We start from the raw sequence: 19970 nt of genomic DNA, 5'->3' as shown, positions 1-19970 counted from the left end.
TAATAACCACGCCCACCTCCCATACAAAGGTTATGTTGAAAAGTACTAAAAGTGCGTTAACGGACTAGCAAAAAACGTCAGAAACACTACATTTTACGAAAGAAATGGCAGAAGGAAGCTGCAACAAGGCTTTTTTGCAAAATTGAAAATGGGCGTGGCCTCGCCCACTTATGGACCAAAACCATATCTCAGGAACTACTAAACCGATTTCAATGAAATTCGGTATATAATATTTTCTTAACACCCTGATGACATGTACAAAATATGGGTGAAATCGGTTCACAACCACGCCTTCTTCCAATATAACGCTGTTTTGAATTCCATCTGATGCCTTTTCTGTATAATACGAGTATATACATTAGCAACCAATGATGATAGCGGAATAAAACTTTACAAAAATACGGTATTTGAAAAATATGTAAATGACGTATAATGAAATCTCGATTATCACTTTATCATGCGAGAGTATAAAATGTTCGGTGACACCCGAACTTAGCCCTTCCTTACTTGTTATAAACTAGTTTTTCAATTGCCCAATATTCTATTCACTTAAGCAAGATATATGCCGTACTAATCTATTCTGCTTCCCTATATTGTACGCTATGACTAAGCAGTTTTATATATTGTCATTTACATATTGCTCATGCTTATCGCACATTAATCGCGCAATTAAATCATTATTAAACAACGACGAACGCAACAAAATTGAAAGCATCACAGCTACTTAGGGAAATGATCGTTAAAATAAATTCACTATCCCTTAACTCTACAGCTACATATGTGCTTATGTATGTAGGTTTATGCATGTGAAGTTGACAGCAGAAATAAATACCCATAAAAATCTATTTAATTTGCACATCGATTGCTAATTAAGTATGTAGATGAGTGGTGAATGAAAAGATACTAGGCGAAGCAAGATTGATTCGAAATTAAGTCTGCGTCTGTGCTAAACATTTGCATATAGCTGATGACGGGAATATACTCGTTCACCCAAATAAGCCTAATTTGTGTTATTTTATTGAACTTTGTACCGCATTAAAAACAATAAGTTGCATAAATATTAGTACAATATATACACATGTACATATTGTACAAGTTCATATTTGTATTCATAAACAGTTGGTTTTATTGAGTAAGAATTCTAGTAAACTTGTTGAAAGATTCAACAGTTGACTAAGCGTTAAATGAGGATTTAGATTAAAACAGGTGCATTTCTTTTAGTAACTATATGTTCAGTTTGTATGAAAGCTATACGCTATAGTAATCCGATCTGACCAATTTTTTCGGATATTATATTATGATCTAAAGCCGTAATCCATGTCAAACTTCGTGTAGATACCACGTCAAATGCAAAAGTTTTCCAAACAAGAACTTGATTCCGATCGTTCGGTTTGTATGGTAGCTATATGCTATAGTAAGCCGATCTGAACAATTTCTTTGGAGATTACATTGTTGTCTTAGAAAATAATCTATACCAAGTTTCGTTAAGATACATTGTCAAATGTGAAAGTTTTCCATACAAGAACTTGATTCCGATCGTTCAGTTTATATGGCAGCTATATGTTATAGTAGTCCGATATAGGCAGTTCCGACAAATGAGTAGCTTCTTGGAGAGAAAATGACGTTTACAAAATTTCAAAACGATATCTTAAAAACTGAGGGACTAGTTCGTACATATACAGACGGACAGACAGATAGACGGACATGGACAAATCGACTCAGCTCAACATACTGATCCTTTATACATATACTTCAGACCCTCCGACGCTTCCTTCTGGGTGTTACAAACTTCGTGACAAACTTAATATACCCTGTTCAGGGTATAATAACCCATGTGCCTTTACAAAAGATAGCTCAGCCATAAAGAAGTTGATGAAATAAAACTTAGTACCATAGCACTCCCGATGTATCTGAAGATGGGTCCGAAAGGCACGAAATTTGAAAATAAATGTTGTCACGGCGCAAATGTGATAGTGCTCCCCATGTAAATGAACTTTGGTTCCGATATGCACGAAGTTGATGTATAAATTTTTTCATATCCCCCCGTGAAGTATAGTTTATTTTTGTCAAATAATATAATATAATATTTTTGTCATATAATACTGAACGTAAAATGGGTTTGTGTTTAATATGGATGATACAGCCAATTTTACGATTTTCGTGTTTGGGGATGATTTTAATCCATATGAGCATATTAAAAAAAAATAATTAGGGAAACATGGATAAGATCATCTCAGGCCATTAACTGGTCTTTACTTTCCCCAAAGCTCAGATTGTTAGCGGTTAACAAATTTCTGGTAATCGGGTTGACTTGACAGTAATATAATATTATCGAAGAGGTATGCATAAGATACAAGACGCATAATGTCTAATCTAGAACTAAAGAGATCACTACAAAGTTCTGGAATATTGTCTATAGTGCGCTGAATCTATAGTGCGATCTCCTCGAGCGTTGCGGGTTCGTTGGAGCAAGCCTTTGATTAATCATACTCCCATAAAAACAATGATCTAGAAAAGCTAAATCACATGATGTTGGCGGTCTTTTGACAATTTCATATCTCGAACTTAACGAGTCACTAAATTTTTCATGCAATGTGTTCATGTTTAGACGTGAAACATTAGGCGGCGCACCGTCTTGTTGTAATTAGAGATCATCCGCGTGCATTTCATCAAATTCCGCAAAAAGTTGCTCAACGACTAGTACGTGAAGTTATATATTAATCTTGGACAAATTCCAAGTGTGGTACCAAAGCTCAGCGTGAAATGATGAAATGTCAAACTTTACTGAACATAAAAAATATTTGACAAAAATTCGTAAACAATAATGAGCGTCACGTGCTGTAGTTAATTGAAGAATTTTATATTCTGTGGAATATTTTTCAAATAGCCATCGGTTGTGTGGTAATCGCTTTTAGTAACCTTACGGTAGTTTTTATTAAAAGGTTTTTATAGTGCAAATATTTTATACCTAATTGGCATGATTAATTCATTTTCGATTACTTTCAGACATACAGAACCTATATTTGAAAAAAAAAACATATTCAAGTATTACCTGTACAGGTCAATTGAAAAGTGCCCGGCCTACCATAGTACAACACATTTTTGGAAAAATTAAATTTTATTCTTCAACTTTTCGATACCATTTTTGTAGTATGATTTGTCTTTTACTTCAAAGTATGTAGGTCTCAGTTTCTTCGATCACCGGCGATCGATGAAAATTTCTTCCCAGCGTTCGTTTTTTTGAGATCTGAGAACAGGGAATGGTCGCTGGGGACGAGATCTGGAGAATTCGGTAGAAGTGGAAGCAATTCGAAGTCCAATTGATGGATTTTTGCCCTCATTTTCACTGGCTTTTGACACGGCTTGATGAAACTGGACTTTCTTTTTCTTCTTTATCGGCGATTTCATCTTTTAACCGATTCAATAACGCTATGTAAGAGTCGCTGTCGATGGTCTTTCATTTTTCAAAGTAGTCAATAAAAATTATTTCATCCGCATTGCAAAATACAGACGCCTTTACTTAGCCTGTTGAGTTTATCCACGCTTTGAAGCTGGTTAATCGTGTGTAGTCCACTCGGCTGATAGTCGATTGGACTTCGGAGTGAAATTATGGAGATATTATTCATCCATTGCCACGTATAAACTCAAAAACTACTTATTACGCTGGAGCATTTCCAAACACTACTTACGGTCAAAGACAAGGCTCGCACGGCATCCAGTGGAATTTGCAAATACCTGTATTGAGAAATGTTCAGTATAACCAAAATGATTTGGCAGACGGTTTTGATGTTTTCGTCCACAACAATCGCTTTTGGGTCTCAACTGCGTTTACCGTCTTCGGTGCTTACTTCACGATGTCTAAACTTAACACACCAATCATTTATGATTGATTTTCCTGGAGTAGTGTCTGGAAACTCGTCATCAAGCCAAGTTTTTATTTCAACCATATTTTTCCCTTTAAAAAACAATATATTATTAACAATCGAAGTTCTCTTCCATCCATTTTTTCATAATAACAAAAGCTACTTCAATCAAAATGATATCAATCACAAACTAATGATCCGATAGCTGTCAAATTTATAAACGCGCCTTTTGAAGTTTATTACTAACTAAAAATCATACGAGTACTAATTTAATTCTGATAGCGCCATCTATGTGTCAGGCCGAGGACTTTTCAATTGTTCTGTTTTTATAAAATATATATGAATGTATTTTTATCAATTTTTTTCAAATTTTGAAAGGGTTTTCAACTTTTAAGGTCATTTTAAGTCTCGACAGTATAATTAGTTAGTAAACAATGTGCTATTCACCCTTTTATAGCTACGAAAAATAATTATTTTGCTATCAGTAATCGCTAATATATGTATATGCTAACCTTAATCGAGGATTGAATTTAATGTGTTTTGAACAAAATAAAATAAAAATTAACTTTATCATCAAATCAGATTAATCAATTGTATTTGCAGTAGTCCACATGAGTAAAGTACTTGAATGCTAATTTGTTTTAATTTGTATTTACAATTAGCTTAATTTAAGCGCACAAATGACACTAGCAAGCAATAAAAGTTAGACGAAAAATTTTTAAGAAAATACATTTTTTTCACATAAATTCTATACTTAATACCGGTGCACTATAGAAAATCAAAACATTTCAAAACTGTCTATATAAAGTGCAACAGTTGTAAGTTGCAAACTAGAGCAAACTCTTTTGACTGCTAGAAACCGTAAAATAATCACCATAGTCTCCAACAACTTCGAGGAAATGAAATCGTATATTTTGCTAGCCACTTTGATTTCACTCAGCGCTGTCGCGACTCATGAGGTAAGAGGAAGCACAGATATACACATCAACAGAACAAAATATTATTATATACACGAAATTCCTTTTATGCATTACTAATTTCGCAGTTGAAGTCTAATAAGTCAACTCAAGCCCATCAGTACTATGAGATTTGCCTGAAAGAATCTGGTGCAAGCGCAGCACAGTTGGACGCTCTGAAGAAGGGTGATTTCAACGCGATCGATGATAAAGCGAAATGTTTTCTAAAATGCGTCCAGAACAAAAAAGGAATTCTAGAAAACGGCATGCCAAATGAAGCAGCCATCCATAAGGTAATGACGCCGACGGTTGGTAATAGTGCGCCAAAAAATACGCTAGCCAAATGTAATGGTTTGAAGGGTGCCAACGAGTGTGATACCGCCTTTCAGATATATAAGTGCTATTTGCAAGAGCAGGCTGTCTTGATTTGAATTTTTATTCTCAATACAATAGTGTGAACAAAACTTATGAATATTCTAAATAAAATGCATTTAATTCAACAAAAAGCTCAAACTCTCAAATGTTGGTCATAATTCTAAGACTTGGTTAGCTACTGAAACTATTTTCACGAAATCATTTCGCTTCATAATAAATTTTTGAAAGAATGCTTCCAGCTATCAATAATAACTTCAAACACCCAATTTGGCCAAAGCGCACTTTTCAAATTGATATAGCCTATCACATCCGCTACTACCTTTGACCGACTCGCATGTACCCAGTGCAGCAGCTAACTTATTTGTATCCGAAATGCCGCTAACCTGCGACATGTACTCGAGTGTTTTAGCCGCATTCGTTTTGCCAGTAGAGTCGATGAGACCAAGTTGTTTGTAGTAGCAAAGCTGGAAACATTTCAGCGCCTCAGAATCGTTTTGAATGAGCTTACTAATGATAGCAGCGGCTCTAACCTGATTGGCATCGGTGGCTGTTAGCTTGGCCTCCGCGATGCATGCTTCACGAGCAGCTTTATCGTCGGCTGCGTGGAGCTATGATTTGAGAAGCAATATGAAATTTAAAATAATTTTAATAAAAAGTTTCCTGCACATTTTTCAGACTTACCTGAGTTATAGCACTGCAAATGAATGCAGCAAAGAGCAGTTGGTATAAACCGTAGGATTTCATTGTGATGCTTTCCAAATACAAGTGATAAATTTCGCGCTGAAATATGTGGTTTAAATAGTGGAAAATTTATTGCCTAAAAACTTCTCAACAATCATTTAACCTTCTTTCTTTTTTATAGCACAAAATTGTGATATTAATTTATTCAATTATTATTATGGTAATTTAATTAAAACATTTAACGCAGAAAAAAGTAATTGCCTAAAATTTCCATGTACATTTTTTATGTTAAACAGTTAACTGAATTTGATTGAGTAATTATGAGCTGTAGCATCCAAAAACTGTGTTGAGTTCAACCATGCAGCAATTTGTGACAGTGGTGCCAACCATTTCGGGACTTAAAGCGGGCATAATCTACGACTGACTTCGGAAGTATACTAAAATGCTAAAAGTTGTCTGAAATATTAGAAAATTCAATTAACTAAAGTTCTACATGGATGTTTCAATCTGAAACTTACTATAGTATCGAGCTGTTCGTGTGCCTTGGATCGCACCTCAACAAATACTTTTTGCATCCGTCGCTCAGATTTTTAAATGAAAGCAAAAATCTGGTAAACCTTTCCATACAAAAAAGTAAAAATCGCTTCAATTCGCTTATCTTTTTCTATTGATTTTGAAAATAACGATCAAGAAAAGTTGGAAAGCAACTTATTGTCTAGATGCCATTTTTAACGGGTTTTTCAATAAGAACACTACAAAAGTATACCGATAGGGACAGCAAACGACGCCACATTTTTTCCCTCTTTTTTGACTCTTCTCTTTAGCAAGGTTTACCATTTCATCAAGGAAGAATAAACGATCCAACCACGAGTCGAAATTACTGAAACTTATTACGGAAATTCGGAGTTAGTGGCCTCAACTTTAAGAGCGCTACGTCCAATTTATGGTTGTCATAATCGTCCTTTCTGATCAACAGTTGAGTCTCTAGTGGAAAACTTTGAATCCACAGGCACAGAAGACCCAAATCAGTCTCTTACACGTCGTTCTCAAGCGTTTGGCATCTCTGTGACGTCGTTGTGGCAAGTTTTGCGAAAAAATCATGGCCTACATCCTTATAAGAATTAACTGACGCTAGAACTGAAGCCGTTTGACCAACAGAATTATCGTATGTTCGTGAATTGGGCTGAACAACAACTTGAAAATAATCCGGATTTTCATCGAAAAATCATCTTCAGCAGAATATGTGTTATTGGTCAGGCAGGAAACCACACGTACTCCATGAGTCACCGTTGCATTCCGAAAAAATTACGGCTTGGTGCGGTTTATGGGCCGGCGGCGTACTTCTTCCGTGATGATCAAGACCGGCACATTACTGTGAATGGCAATCGCTACCGCTCAATGATAACCGAATATTTTTAGGCCGAATTAAATGATATGAACTTGGATAACATGTGCTTGTCACTATCGATTTGTTGAAAACCAAGTGTCGTGAACGTGTTATCTCATGAAATGTCCTAGAAAATTGGCCGCCTCGGTCGTGCGATTTGACGCCGTTAGACTATTTTCTGTGGGGGTATGTCAAGTCTATGGTCTATGCCAACAAGCCGGCGACGATTGTTGAACTTCGTACGAATATCGAACTTAAAATTGCAGCAGTATCGGCAAGATCTGCAAGCATGCCCGTGGTGGCCATGAAAGAGAAATCGAGTTCTATACATTATGGCATCGATGGAATGAAATGGTATTTCATTGATATCGCAAATATTTTATTTAAGAAATTTTTTGTGGCGCTCTTATGAAAACCCCGTTGTACTATTATAGAAAAAGTTGTGGTTAGCGTATTAGGGAAACTTTCAAGTACTTGGTGTCAACCAGATACGAGTGTCTGTTTAAAAGCGATAGTGAAACTGTAGGTTAGGTTGAATGAGAAAGTAACCACTTGAGTTTAAAAACCTGTTCTTCCATAAGCTTTTCTTTTAGGGAAAATTGTTTTCTTTTTTTCTGAAAGCGGATTGAATAAAACATGTCTGATTCTTCCAAAAAAAAAACTAATAAAGACATAGTGGTGTTATAAAAAGTTTCAAATTGTGCCACATTCTTAAATCAGCGAGGATATTACTTGAGATTGTTGCTTCTAAATTAGAAAAAGGTTTCAATTTTGAAAGAGTTCATATTTTGAAATCAACGACTTAGTAACTGAAAGGCTACAAGACTTCAAACCACACCGAAATACCAAGAGAAAAACGAAAAAAAATGTGTTTCAGTGTCCGAACATTGAAAAAATCAGACAAGTAACTATGAAGCTTCTATTATAATACACAAAGTTGAACTTTATTTCCAATATGTATATATAACAGCCTTTTGCCTAATCATTTTGCTGCTTCTTACTACCCTATTACGGCTTCCAAGCTATGCTCAACTAAGCCTCATTCCAATTTTGTAACATTTCTCTGAGCTCCACATCTGCATCCATCAGCTTCAACTTCTTTTTCAGCTGTTTCATCAACTTTTTGACTCCAACATCTTCAGTTTTGGCATTCTCCGCATTAGCATATGTTGACAGCGTTGTTTCTGTTTCCTCCATGGCGTACGCTTCCTGCGTAGTTTCAGCTTCCGGTATTTCTTCCCCTCCCTCTTCATCTCTTTCACCAGGATATGCGCTCTCCAGCACTTTGCGTATACGATTCTCCTCTTCAAGTGTCTTCAAACGTATGTAGCATAAATGCATTTTGTATAAAGATTCACATTTATTATTTGTATTTAGATTCATGCACTCCTTCACCAAATGGCGTTCCCGCCCGACAATAGCATACAGCTTCGCGAAAAGCTCTTCATCCATATAAACACCTCTCGAGATTAAACCTAATTGTTCGTAGAGACAGTAGGCGAAACATTGCAAGGATTTGTCAGTTTTTCCATCACTTCTGATTGTCAACGGATATTCGTAATCTAACGCATTATTATTGGCCTCATTTATATCCGCTTGAGGTTCATAAATAATACCATCTAATTCGGTTTCTTCGGAGACTAAATCATCCTCCTCCATGTCATATAAATTTGGTAGCTCTGTACTCGTATCATCCGTGGTGTTTAGTTCAGAATCGCGAGTGAGCAAACTCAGTCGAAAACGATGCAATTCCGCCATGGAGAGTTCGGTCTCTTTCATACACGAGCGCAGTACAGCAGCGGTGAGTGCGGGTCGTGCTTGTTCTTGCTGCACTTGTTGTTGGTGTGTCTCCAAAAGCTCCTTACGACGTTCCACGTTCATTGTTAGGGACATGTTCATGGAGATCGTGATGGTGCGTGACTGTTGATGAACTCAATATTGTTACTCAGCACTGAAGGAAGTGTTAGTTATCTCACAATCCTTACCTTTGCATTTTGCACTGTGGCGCCGAGCAAGACAGCGAGTAGGCTTAGTGTATAATACATAGAAAATTCGGTGCTTTATTTCTTTCTGAGAGTTTCCCCAAATGCATTTATGCCTTTAGAAGATTTGATAAAAAATTTATATAAAAATGTACATCGTGGCGTGGTGCCGTTAGCTTTTATAGGCGCTGCAAATTGGCTATAAAAGGTTGCTATCAAAATCGTATCGATTTCTTTGCAATTACCGTAATTATAATTATAGTTAATTACTTTGGTTTACGGTTATGTATTGGATAATTTTACGCTTCAATGGAAAGGTTTAGGTCTATTATTTTGTCATTATAGCTCGACTATTACCTTTAGTTTATGGTAGTATCACACTTTAACCCGGGTGTTGATTGTGAGTTTTAGATTCAAACGAGTAGGTATTTGAAGTCCCCGCTCGTATTCACCGCACATTTTGATACTAACCAAGTTTTTTTATCAAAAGCTTATCTCCATTGAGCTTAATGATAGTGGCAAGAAGATTGGACCAAAAAGAAAATGCTCTACACTTCAAGTTAAATGTACAAATATGGCTTCCTCCGAATTAAGCACCCTATATATTTATAGAGAAAACCTTTTAAAGCTTTCATGTTTTATCTAATATATGAATATTTTTGGTCACCGCACCAGTTAGGCCTTTTTTGTTAATAATTAAAAGAAATAAGCTTTCCCAAAATATGGGTAAGATTTCATGCAAAAGCTTTATAGGTATATAAGCTTTCATATAAAAGCCTAGTGAGTATATAAGCTTTCACAAAAAACTAGGTAAACTTTCATGTAAAAGCTTTACAGATATATAAGTTTTCACAAAAACTTTGTAAGCTTTCTGAATTCAGGACCCTAAATATTTTTAGAGAAAACTGTTTAAAGCTTTCATGTTTAACCTAAAATGTGAATATTTTTGTTCGCAGAAGTATTTAGATCTTTTCTGTAAATAATTTAATAAATAAGCTTTCACAGAGCATAGCTAAGATTCATGCAAAAGCTTTACAGGTATATAAGATTTCACAAAAAAGAGGTAAGCTTTCATGTAACATCTATATAGGTATATAAGCTTTCACAAAAACTATGTAAGCTTTCATGTAAAAGCTTTATAGATATATAAGATTTCACAACAAAGAGGAGGGTTTTCATGCAAAAGCGTTATAGGTATATACTTAAGCTTTAACTTTTAAAGTTCGAAATGAATATCATAAAAGAAAGTGAGATATTCTTTAAACTCTTCGCAACCATTTCTTAGGAGATCCCCGATAAGCATATAAGAAATTGTGAAAGCTTCAGTCATACAATATTGAAATTCACGGCCCCACCAACGCACATTTTGTTTAGTTTTGATTTCATTTGTTTGTCAATACTTGTTTTCATTTTTACAGCCACTCTTGATTTGCTGTTGTTAGCTCTGACTTAAGCGGATTTGTTTACTTTTGCAGTTAAATTGCCAACAACAACAGCAACTGCAACACCCCCTTCCAATACGCCAACGGTTAGCTCGATCGCTGTGCAAAGCTAATACTTTGGCTCTAGCCATGCACATACACTCTCATGCACCTTCATACATACACTTTCGCATATACGCACAGACACACCAACACTCATGCAAGCGCATAAAGCAAAGCCTTGTGCATTTTTAAGTGCGTTTTGATTGAGTTTTGTTGACATTTCGTTTCATTAATTGTTTGCTTTTCATTTTCGACGACATTACGTGGCATGCCATCAGCATACCGTCGCCACCACCACCACCTTCTCAATGGCAACGCGCATTCTGCTGCAATGCGACTCTGTGTGTATTTACCACTTTACAACAAACAAGTTTTTGCCATCGCTTTCACCGCCAATGGCTTTGCTTCTCTGCACGCTTTTTCAAAAGTAGAAGTTTACAATTTCTTTGTTTTCTTACCCCTCCTGCCGATACCTTTGCATTGACGTCGTGCAAGTGCTTACAAAAGCTTTGCGGGCGGTTTGCCATGTAACGCTTGTTGTTTGTTGGAGTTTATTTTCGAGTTTATTGAGTGGAAACAAGCGATTAATCGAATTTTTAATGAGCATGCAAAAGTTTATGAAAAATTTATGTCAATTTAAGCACCACCTTCCCATTGCTTGATGACCATCATATGCTCCCTCGTTTTCGTGTCGAACTTCTTTGTTAGCTTTTTTATTGTATTGAAGAACAAACTCGAGTTCCCAAGCGATTTGTTTCTGTTGCGTAGTTTGTACTTCAAAGTATCTGAGAGATTAATGTATTGGAAGACTTAGGGGAAGCTTTTAAGGACAGTAACTGATATATATTTTAACCTTTGAGAATATGTATTATAATCTAATAGTATAGCCAAAAATATATATTTTAATAACAAGCAAATTTTTTTTTTCTTTTTACTTTGTTATCAAAGTTTGAAGCTTTCAAACGCTATATCCAGACTTTTGAGTATCCATCGTCCATAAAAACTCCTCTCTTAATGAATCTTACGACTACAATTCTTTATGTTTCCCGTCAACGACGCGTTTTATTTGTTTTTAATTTGTCAGTCTACATATTCATATTCGTATGTCTACCAACTTGAAGAACGTAGCCGGTAAAAACAAATTGGAAGGCAATGCGTGTGCTTGAAAAGAAAACGGTCGTGAAAACTTCTCCCAATAGACAGCCAATAAACAGGGTAACTTTAGCTAAAATACGCTGCAGTTATATTTACTAAACTGAATTTTTCGAAAAATTCGTTGCCTACATTTTGGCGCATTGTTAATTACATTTAACTGATTAAATTGTGGAAAAATATCTACATTTAAAAAACTGATTAAATTTCAATATCTTTGTATTTTTAAAAAATTCGAAAAATCAAAAAACCTAAATTTTCAATATTTTTGTATTTTTAAACAATTCGAAAAAGTCCAAAAACTCAATTTTCAATATTTTTGGTTATTAAAACAATTGGAAAAATTTAAAAAACTCTATTTACAATATTTTTACATTTTTTAAAAATTCGAAAAATCAAAACAACTCAATTTTTGTATTTTAAAAAAATTCAAAACAGTCAATTAAAGAAGTAAAAAATTTTAAAAAATGTTTTTTAAACCTTTCCGAAGGTAGGAGTATTGAAAACGTGGGTATCATAACTATCCTTTTTTTATTTTTATATCTTTTTTGACAATCGATAAAAATAGCAGAGGTGTGTTCTAACAGGACTTAAAAACACAGAACAAATGGTTTTTTCGTCGATCGATGAGAAGGCGCCACTCAAGGGCTCATTTTCGGTAGGTTCTCCAAATGAAATGTATGAAAATGGACAATGTAAAGATAATAATAATATATAATTTTTGATATTTTTCTGCTTGGAACTAAAATTATATTTTCCCTACTCATGTTTCCACTCTTTGCGGAATGCCCCCAAAAACTGCAACTCTCTGCTACACATACCCGAAGTAGCCAGAAGACGTAGAAAGAGTTAATTGCGACAATATTTATTTAGATGCGACGTGTTCATCCCGTCAAATCAGAGACAAGGGAACAACATACACGCACACTTAAGCGAGTTACACTCTTTAGTCTTATTAAAACGTCTACACATCGGAAAGGAGTCAGTTAGTTTTCTCTGGAAATCATTTCGCTTCACTTTCCGTGTGTTTGCCTTCACTTTTATAATTAAAATGTTTGTTTGATTGGTTTACGCGTTACTCTAAAATTCATGCTACAGATAACAGCTTGCAAACAAATATTTGCCGAGCACATATACTCACACTTTCTGTCACAGCGTTATATTGGAAAATAGAAAGGGAATAGCTAAAAGAAATACCCTTTGAAGTGTGGCACGTTTGGTCAGCAAGCGAGCCGAGTTTTCAGCATTTTTCCGCTATTAATGAAATTGAACTTGGTTGTGGTTGAAAAATTGAAAAGATTTTAATCAAATATAATTAATTTAATTGATTTCAAAAGGACACATTGGTTAACAAGTCTACACCTTTTCAGTAATAAATGTGTACGAACCCGCAGTGACCATCAAAGCTGAAAGAGACACCGCAATTATGTGTGTATATAAATGGAAAATGGATCCATATGTGAAGGTAATTTATACAATAATTTGGCGTTTTCTTGATCTGCTTCTCAGTTCTTACTAAAGGGTTGTTATGGTCCTCACCTGAGAGGAAATGATTCTATTGAAAATATGTGATTTTTTGTTTGAAATATATGCATTCTGAAGAAGTTTTGCAAAAGTATCTCGCTTTCACTCAGATATAGAAAAAAACAAAGATCTTCCCACTGCTTGCATGAGTTCAAAGCAAAACTATTGTTCCAGAGGGAACAAGAAAGAAGGAAGAAGAAGTAAGAACAGCAATCGCTGATAAGTATTATTTTACATATATTATAGCACGAAGCTTTCGACCATCAGAAATCTATTTATTTCTGGGCCGACTAAAAGGAATCTTGATTTACTGGCTCAAGGCTCGCAAAAAGTAGGCAACTAATTTGTTAAGCAATGTTTGACAAGTTTATCATTAGCATCCAGTTAATTTGTTATCCGACTTGTTTAGTTGCCTGGTCACAACGGAATCGCTAAAAACTGCAAAGCCGATGAGCCTACATTACTCCAATGTCATCAGATTGCTAACGAGTTCGTACTCCGCTGCCTTTTTGGATCTATGAATCCGCTATAGCTTTGGATCTATGAACCTCCCGCAAACGTAGCAAGCGCTTATCAACAACCAATACTTACATATGTGGCTAAGAGATTCAAAGCGGAACACAGGAGGTTCACAAAACTATTTGCTTTAACCAAGGTTCATTACGCCGCTATGATAGGCCATCTTCTTGGTGTTGTTGTTGTTGTCGCGGCAGAAAAAGTCTCTGAAGTAATTTTGAGGAATGGTGCCGAGTTTTCAAACCGGTTAATAATGCGGGTCCGTTCCGGTTACTTAAACCCGGCTATCATGGGAACGGATCATAGGCCCACGTGCTGTGAGGTTACACATTTGTCGGACGCAAATTGTCAAAGTAGTAAGGAAAAAGACGAAAAAGAAACATCCACACACATTCATCTCAACTGTCCAACGCTTACAAGACTGAGGTTTAAACAGCTCGGTAGACACCTTTCGGCGAATTTGCCACCTTAGCAAATTTTTGGTAGACTCGAAGTGCTCATTGATCTATAAGTGCCTTGTGAGCCATATCTAGCAGTTTTGCCAATCACACAGGAGCAGCGTTCAAAGCTATCTAAGTGGGTTCCTCACCATCATCTTTGGTTCGAAAATCAACCCTACGATCTAGCATTGCATAATATCAGTCTAAATACCACAATTAGTAACTATTTTGAACCAACTTTCGAGAATTAGTATACGTAGTCAAGGAAATGTTATACAAGACTCCCAGGAACTCTTTTGTTTCAAAAATATTTGTATAAAGAAAACTTATAATTATACTAAATTCCACTAAAAAAAATCTAAGCCCACTCCCTCAACCCATAAAGGACCCACCTATTGCATGGTACACCACCGTGCATAGATAATACGTATTGTTTTATTGCTATTAAGACATCATATAAATATAAAATTAAAGGCAATAAATTCATAATGTCAACTGTCAACAGGAAACACCACACACACACACACATATACATGACAGTTTGTGCAAAATTTATGACTCAACAGTTAAACTACGGCGAAATCGCACAGGAGCCAGGCAAATGGAGTAATGCATGCGAACATAGTAAATAAATAGTAGCAACAATAATAATAACAACAACAACACAAAGTGGCGCACTGAATAGGCACGACATTTACAAGGTTAATAAGCAGTAAAAACGACTAATAAAAAGCCAAGAAAGGGAGTATGAGCTTGAGGATAAATGGCATAAAAGAAGCTGAAAAGCAGAAAAACCAAATAAAAAAGTTGGAAATTAACTCAAGTTTCGATGAGTTTATTACAAGTCATAAAATTATTTCATTGTTTTTCATAATGTCACATGTTTTTGTAAGCGCTTGTATATACGTATGGACGTTTATCGAGCATACATGGATTGGAGTGTGTATGTATATTTGCTAATGTGTATGGGTATGAGCCTGCACATATTTCACTCGTTTATTACTGTTGATTTCTGCGCTTTTTACGACTGTTTAATATCATTGCCAGCAGGGACTGCATGTGCGTATGTGTGAGTGTGGAGCGAAAGGGTCCTTCTGACATAAAAAAATAGCTAAATAGTTATATTTTTTGCAAAAATTATTTAATATTGGGCACTCGAAAAAGTATTTTCGTATTTTGTTAACAGATGAAATATCGATTTACACTGATGAAATAGTGTCTTAAGCGGAAAAACGGCAAAAAGTGGTCGATTAAACTGGTACACATTTCTTTATTTATTTAATAACTATAAAAAAATAAGTTAAAATTTGATTAGAAATACGTAAAGACTTTTTCAACTACCCAATATTTTAGATTTTGCATCATTTCGCTAAGTTCCAGGCGTATGCAAGTTTGAAAAGGCGAGCTTCAGGTTCCTTCATCAATATTTTTGGCAAAAAAAAAAATAAATATATTCGAGCACTAAGCACTCTCAAATAAAAACATGAAAAATCGCTCAATCTACCACCTTTTCACCTTGCTTTAAGCCAACTACAAAAGAACACAGAAAGCAATAATATTAATTTAGCAAGATACATAATAATATTGCTGCTTATCGAGTAATAAATAATACCTTTATGTCAGGCTTGAATATTTTTGTCGCTAGCCAAGTGTTGAAAGCTACTTAATGTCACAACACAGACAGCGCTGAGAAAGTGAAAGCATGGCACCAAGACTGAACTGCAGCCAGGACTTTATTCGTGCCGCCATCTACTCGCTTTATATAACAGTATTTCGGTAAAACGTAATATGGAAATGCATATGATTATGTCACGCGAGAAAGTATTTTCGACGACAATTCGTTGACGTGTGATTACTCTAATCATAACACGATATCAACAAGAGAAAATGGAGTCTAAATATATTTCGTAACAAAAAAATAAATTATCAAATAATTCAGTAAAAAAAAATAAAAAAGTGTTGAAAGACAAAATTATGCACACGCGCAGATGGAGGAAAAAATTATAACGAGTAGAAATTATTGCAAACAAATAATAATAATAATGATGTCAGACATGTGAGCGCACGAAAATACTTTGGAAAAGTTATAGCAACAACAAAAGAATGTTAATAAACCAAGTGTACAACAAAAGCTAATAAAAAAACCAAAAGTCTATTTTAAATATAGATAATTTTGTAAGGATTTCCAAAGCAATTGTTCCAGATTCTTCTTCTTCTCTAATCTGAGGCTGTTGTTTACTTTTCATTAATGCGTTTTTTACGTGGCGGGTCCCAAACCCAACGCACAACTCTGGTTTGCTTTCTCACTTTAATTCGCCTTCAAAAGGATGTTCTTTGGCTGTCCAGAGGATACTTGGTCTACGACCGGAAATCGTGAGCTGCCTAAGTCATTTGTAAAATAATCGTTTATGGACACTCTCAAGTGAATGATACTCAGTGAGTTTTCCTCACTTGTGTGAACTTCTACACCGGATCCATCCTCTCGTTCTAGATTACTTTCTATAAACTATCCTCCAGTTGTCTTAAGACCTTTCTGGTTTTCGACCCATAGTCTCTTGGTCAGTCTAGTCAAAATTGTTCAGAATAATCCGTAGGATACTTCTCTAATCCCCAATTTTTTCGTTTTCTGGCTTTTTGTAATATCTCTAATATGCATTTATATATTTCAACTTCCTACAAAATCTATGAAACGAGAGATTAGTTGGAAGGATAAAAAAATTTTCTATCTGATAATTAGAAAAAAAATAGAAAACTGTTAGACGGAGGACCCTCCCGTTACAACTAAAAGCTCATTATTGGACAGATTTTCGCAGAGATTTCTAAGAACCAATTTTTCAGGGTACAAAGTAAAAAAAAATGTGTTTTACCTACTTACATAGATGAATATATAAATATATTGTCTAAAATATTGGGTAATCGAAAAAATCTTTTCGTATTTGTCAATAGACCTCTAAAATACATATTACCATACTTTTTTGGACATTTCATAATAGCCTCTGCCTCTTTAAAAACACAGAAAAACAAATTATTGTTTTTTGCCTCCACAATGGCATTTTCTCCGCTTTTTCTCAACTCAGTCCAGAGTATCAACTTCAGATTTGCTGACTCAGCAGTTTACATTTTATGCCATAAATACACTGTCTTCCACCCATACTACGCCTAAAATGCCTCCACTATCTTCGTTTTACTATCTTACGGACTTTGCTACTGGAGTTTTATTTCGCTTTTCGCATTGCCTATGTGATTTCTTTGCGTTTCGCGTGCAGAAAGTTTTATTTTATGTTATGATTATTATTATTTGTTATTTTATTGTTTCATATATTGTTTGGCAAGCATTTGTCTCATAAGCGATTGATTTTCACTGCACGCATTGCGCACGTATATGTATGTGTGCTTCTAGAATGTGTATGTTTAAGTGTGATAGCTGTAAAAAAAATAAAATAGTATATGCGCTACATTTTCAATAAACCTAATGCTGTGGAAAAATATATTTATGGCTGAGTTATAATGCTATGCTGTGCTATATAATACAACAACCACACAAACATTTATATGCATGTGTTGAAATTTATGTAAAATGAGATTTTTGAGCACGATAATAGTATATTGGTCTAGACACATATCATTTATTAAAGTGCAGCACTTAACACGTGACCCCATTTGATTATCGAGGAAGGCGTTGTTGAACGTTTTCTGCGACTACAATGCTTCAATTGATTTCGTAACTAAAAATTTTAGTTTGTATTTAATTTGAAGTATATTTATTGAGCGGTATTAAAGCAACCATCAGACTGTTTCCACCAATTATTGATATTAAGGGTTTTCACCACATCTGATATTGGCATAAAACTGTTAGATTTTTTCGATTTCTTTACTAAAAACTTAATGGAAATCAGGAAATCAATTCAATCAGCTATCTTTAGATAAGTAAATGAGGATTACACAGCGATCTAAGGTCTATCTTACACTATCTCAAACTTTGGAGCTTAATCACTATATACATATATGTATGTCCTTAGACTTCATAGCACCTCAAAATTCTCCATCAAGCGAAGATCAACACCGAATTATAAATAGCCGAACTTGGCTAAGACGCAAACTACAACACATTTACTTTCTGCGATGTCATTAAGTTACCCTTACTAAGTAGTATTTATTAATAAAAATTGCCTTTATTGCTTCAACTTTGATGCAAAAAGTTGACGATTATCATTACTCTATTGAGAACAACAAAATTGATTGCAAAAGCAACATATTAATCCTCTCGATTATCTTGAAATAATCATGACAATTTAATGATTAATTAACACTCTATTTGTAGGCCGTACTTAATCACTTCTAATATCTACAACACCACCATTAGAAAAAACATTAATATTCCGTAGTAAAGATGGGAGAAAACCAAGAAAAATTCACGAAAAGAAAAGTATTATTGGCAAATATCCTTTAGCAATTTCCGCCGCCGATAAGAATTTTTGGGCCAAAAAGTCATTTGAAATTCAATTGGGCTTATCCCTTGCAATACCTGCGAAATTAATTAGAATTTGCTCATAAAGAGAGTTGGACAGATGTGGGCGAGTAATGATCAAAAGCGGAAGCAAAAGAGTGAATGAAGAAAAAAAGGCGATGTAGACACTAAATGACTGCGGAAAGTGTAATTATTGGCTATGAATACTGGCACTAAAAATGTGGGAAATATTAAGTAACTGCGGTAAGGTGAAAGCTCTAATTTCATCCAACAAGTCCATAAAAATCGGATATCCAAGCAGCAATTAAGGCCCTCTGTAGCAGCAATACTAAGTCTCATTGCGTAGGGTTATGCTAGCAGGCAATAGCTAAATTTAGTAGGCAACTCGGTTAGTATCATCTGGGTACCTGGTCATATAGGAATAGAAGGAAATGAAAGACAGACGAATTGGCCCAATTGGTTTAACTGGAGACTCAATTACCCTAAGCTCTCCAGACCATTCAGCTCCTTCAAAGGTTTTTGAATCGATGCACCCTAGAGAAACACCTCAGGTCTTGGAATACAAGACATACCTCAAAGATATTTTGGAGTAATGTTGATGGTGGACAGACCAATTACCCTAAGCTTCCCAGGCCATTCAGCTCCTTAAAGGGTTTTTTGAATCAAGGAACGCTAGATAAATACCTCAGGTTTTGGAAAACAAGTAATACAGGGTATACCACAAAGTTATTTTAGGGTAGTGTTCATGCTGGACAAACCAAAAAGCTTCCACTTGTAGGCACAAGGAAGCTTAGTAACATTGTAGGGGTCATCATGAGACATCTACACTTAAGATCTCACCTTAAGAGAATGCGGAAGTACAGAACATGCACGAAAGATGATGAGACGCTGTAATACTGCTGGAACATGCTTAGTAACATTGTAGAGGTCATCACAGGACATCTACTCTTAAGATCCTACCTTTAGAAAGTGAAAAAGTGGATTTGACAGCATGCAGAGCATGCGCTGAGGATGACAAGACGCTGGAATATTATCTTTGCGAATGCCCAGCCTTAAGCCGGATGAGAAGGGACATATTTTAGGGACTCCAATACTGCAACTTAACTGATATTGGGCAGATTGGGTGGAAGAATACCAGGTGT

General features: G+C 35.3%; 3 protein-coding genes across 3 annotated transcripts; 1 reads left to right on the top strand and 2 right to left on the bottom strand.

Annotated features, from left to right (window-relative positions):
- Positions 1-4714: 4714 nt before the first annotated feature.
- Positions 4715-5250, top strand: LOC126754914 (general odorant-binding protein 56d-like). Its single transcript, XM_050467119.1, has 2 exons — positions 4715-4822; positions 4909-5250. Exons 1-2 carry the CDS (start codon positions 4763-4765, stop codon positions 5248-5250), a joined length of 402 nt encoding a protein of 133 aa, XP_050323076.1. The 5' UTR covers positions 4715-4762.
- A 198-nt stretch (positions 5251-5448) lies between these two features.
- On the bottom strand, positions 5449-5938 carry LOC126754915 (uncharacterized). The gene is made up of 2 exons (XM_050467120.1): positions 5876-5938; positions 5449-5802 (listed from the first exon to the last, which is right to left on the bottom strand). The coding sequence occupies exons 1-2, from the start codon at positions 5936-5938 to the stop codon at positions 5449-5451; spliced, it is 417 nt and encodes a 138-aa protein (XP_050323077.1).
- A 2356-nt stretch (positions 5939-8294) lies between these two features.
- LOC126754869 (uncharacterized) lies at positions 8295-9307 on the bottom strand. The gene is made up of 2 exons (XM_050467068.1): positions 9248-9307; positions 8295-9182 (listed from the first exon to the last, which is right to left on the bottom strand). Exons 1-2 carry the CDS (start codon positions 9305-9307, stop codon positions 8295-8297), a joined length of 948 nt encoding a protein of 315 aa, XP_050323025.1.
- Between the last annotated feature and the right edge of the window lie 10663 nt (positions 9308-19970).

This window comes from Bactrocera neohumeralis, chromosome 4 (assembly GCF_024586455.1).
Source record: "Bactrocera neohumeralis isolate Rockhampton chromosome 4, APGP_CSIRO_Bneo_wtdbg2-racon-allhic-juicebox.fasta_v2, whole genome shotgun sequence".
Taxonomy (NCBI): domain Eukaryota; kingdom Metazoa; phylum Arthropoda; class Insecta; order Diptera; family Tephritidae; genus Bactrocera; species Bactrocera neohumeralis.
This window is presented reverse-complemented; position numbering and strand designations above follow the sequence as displayed.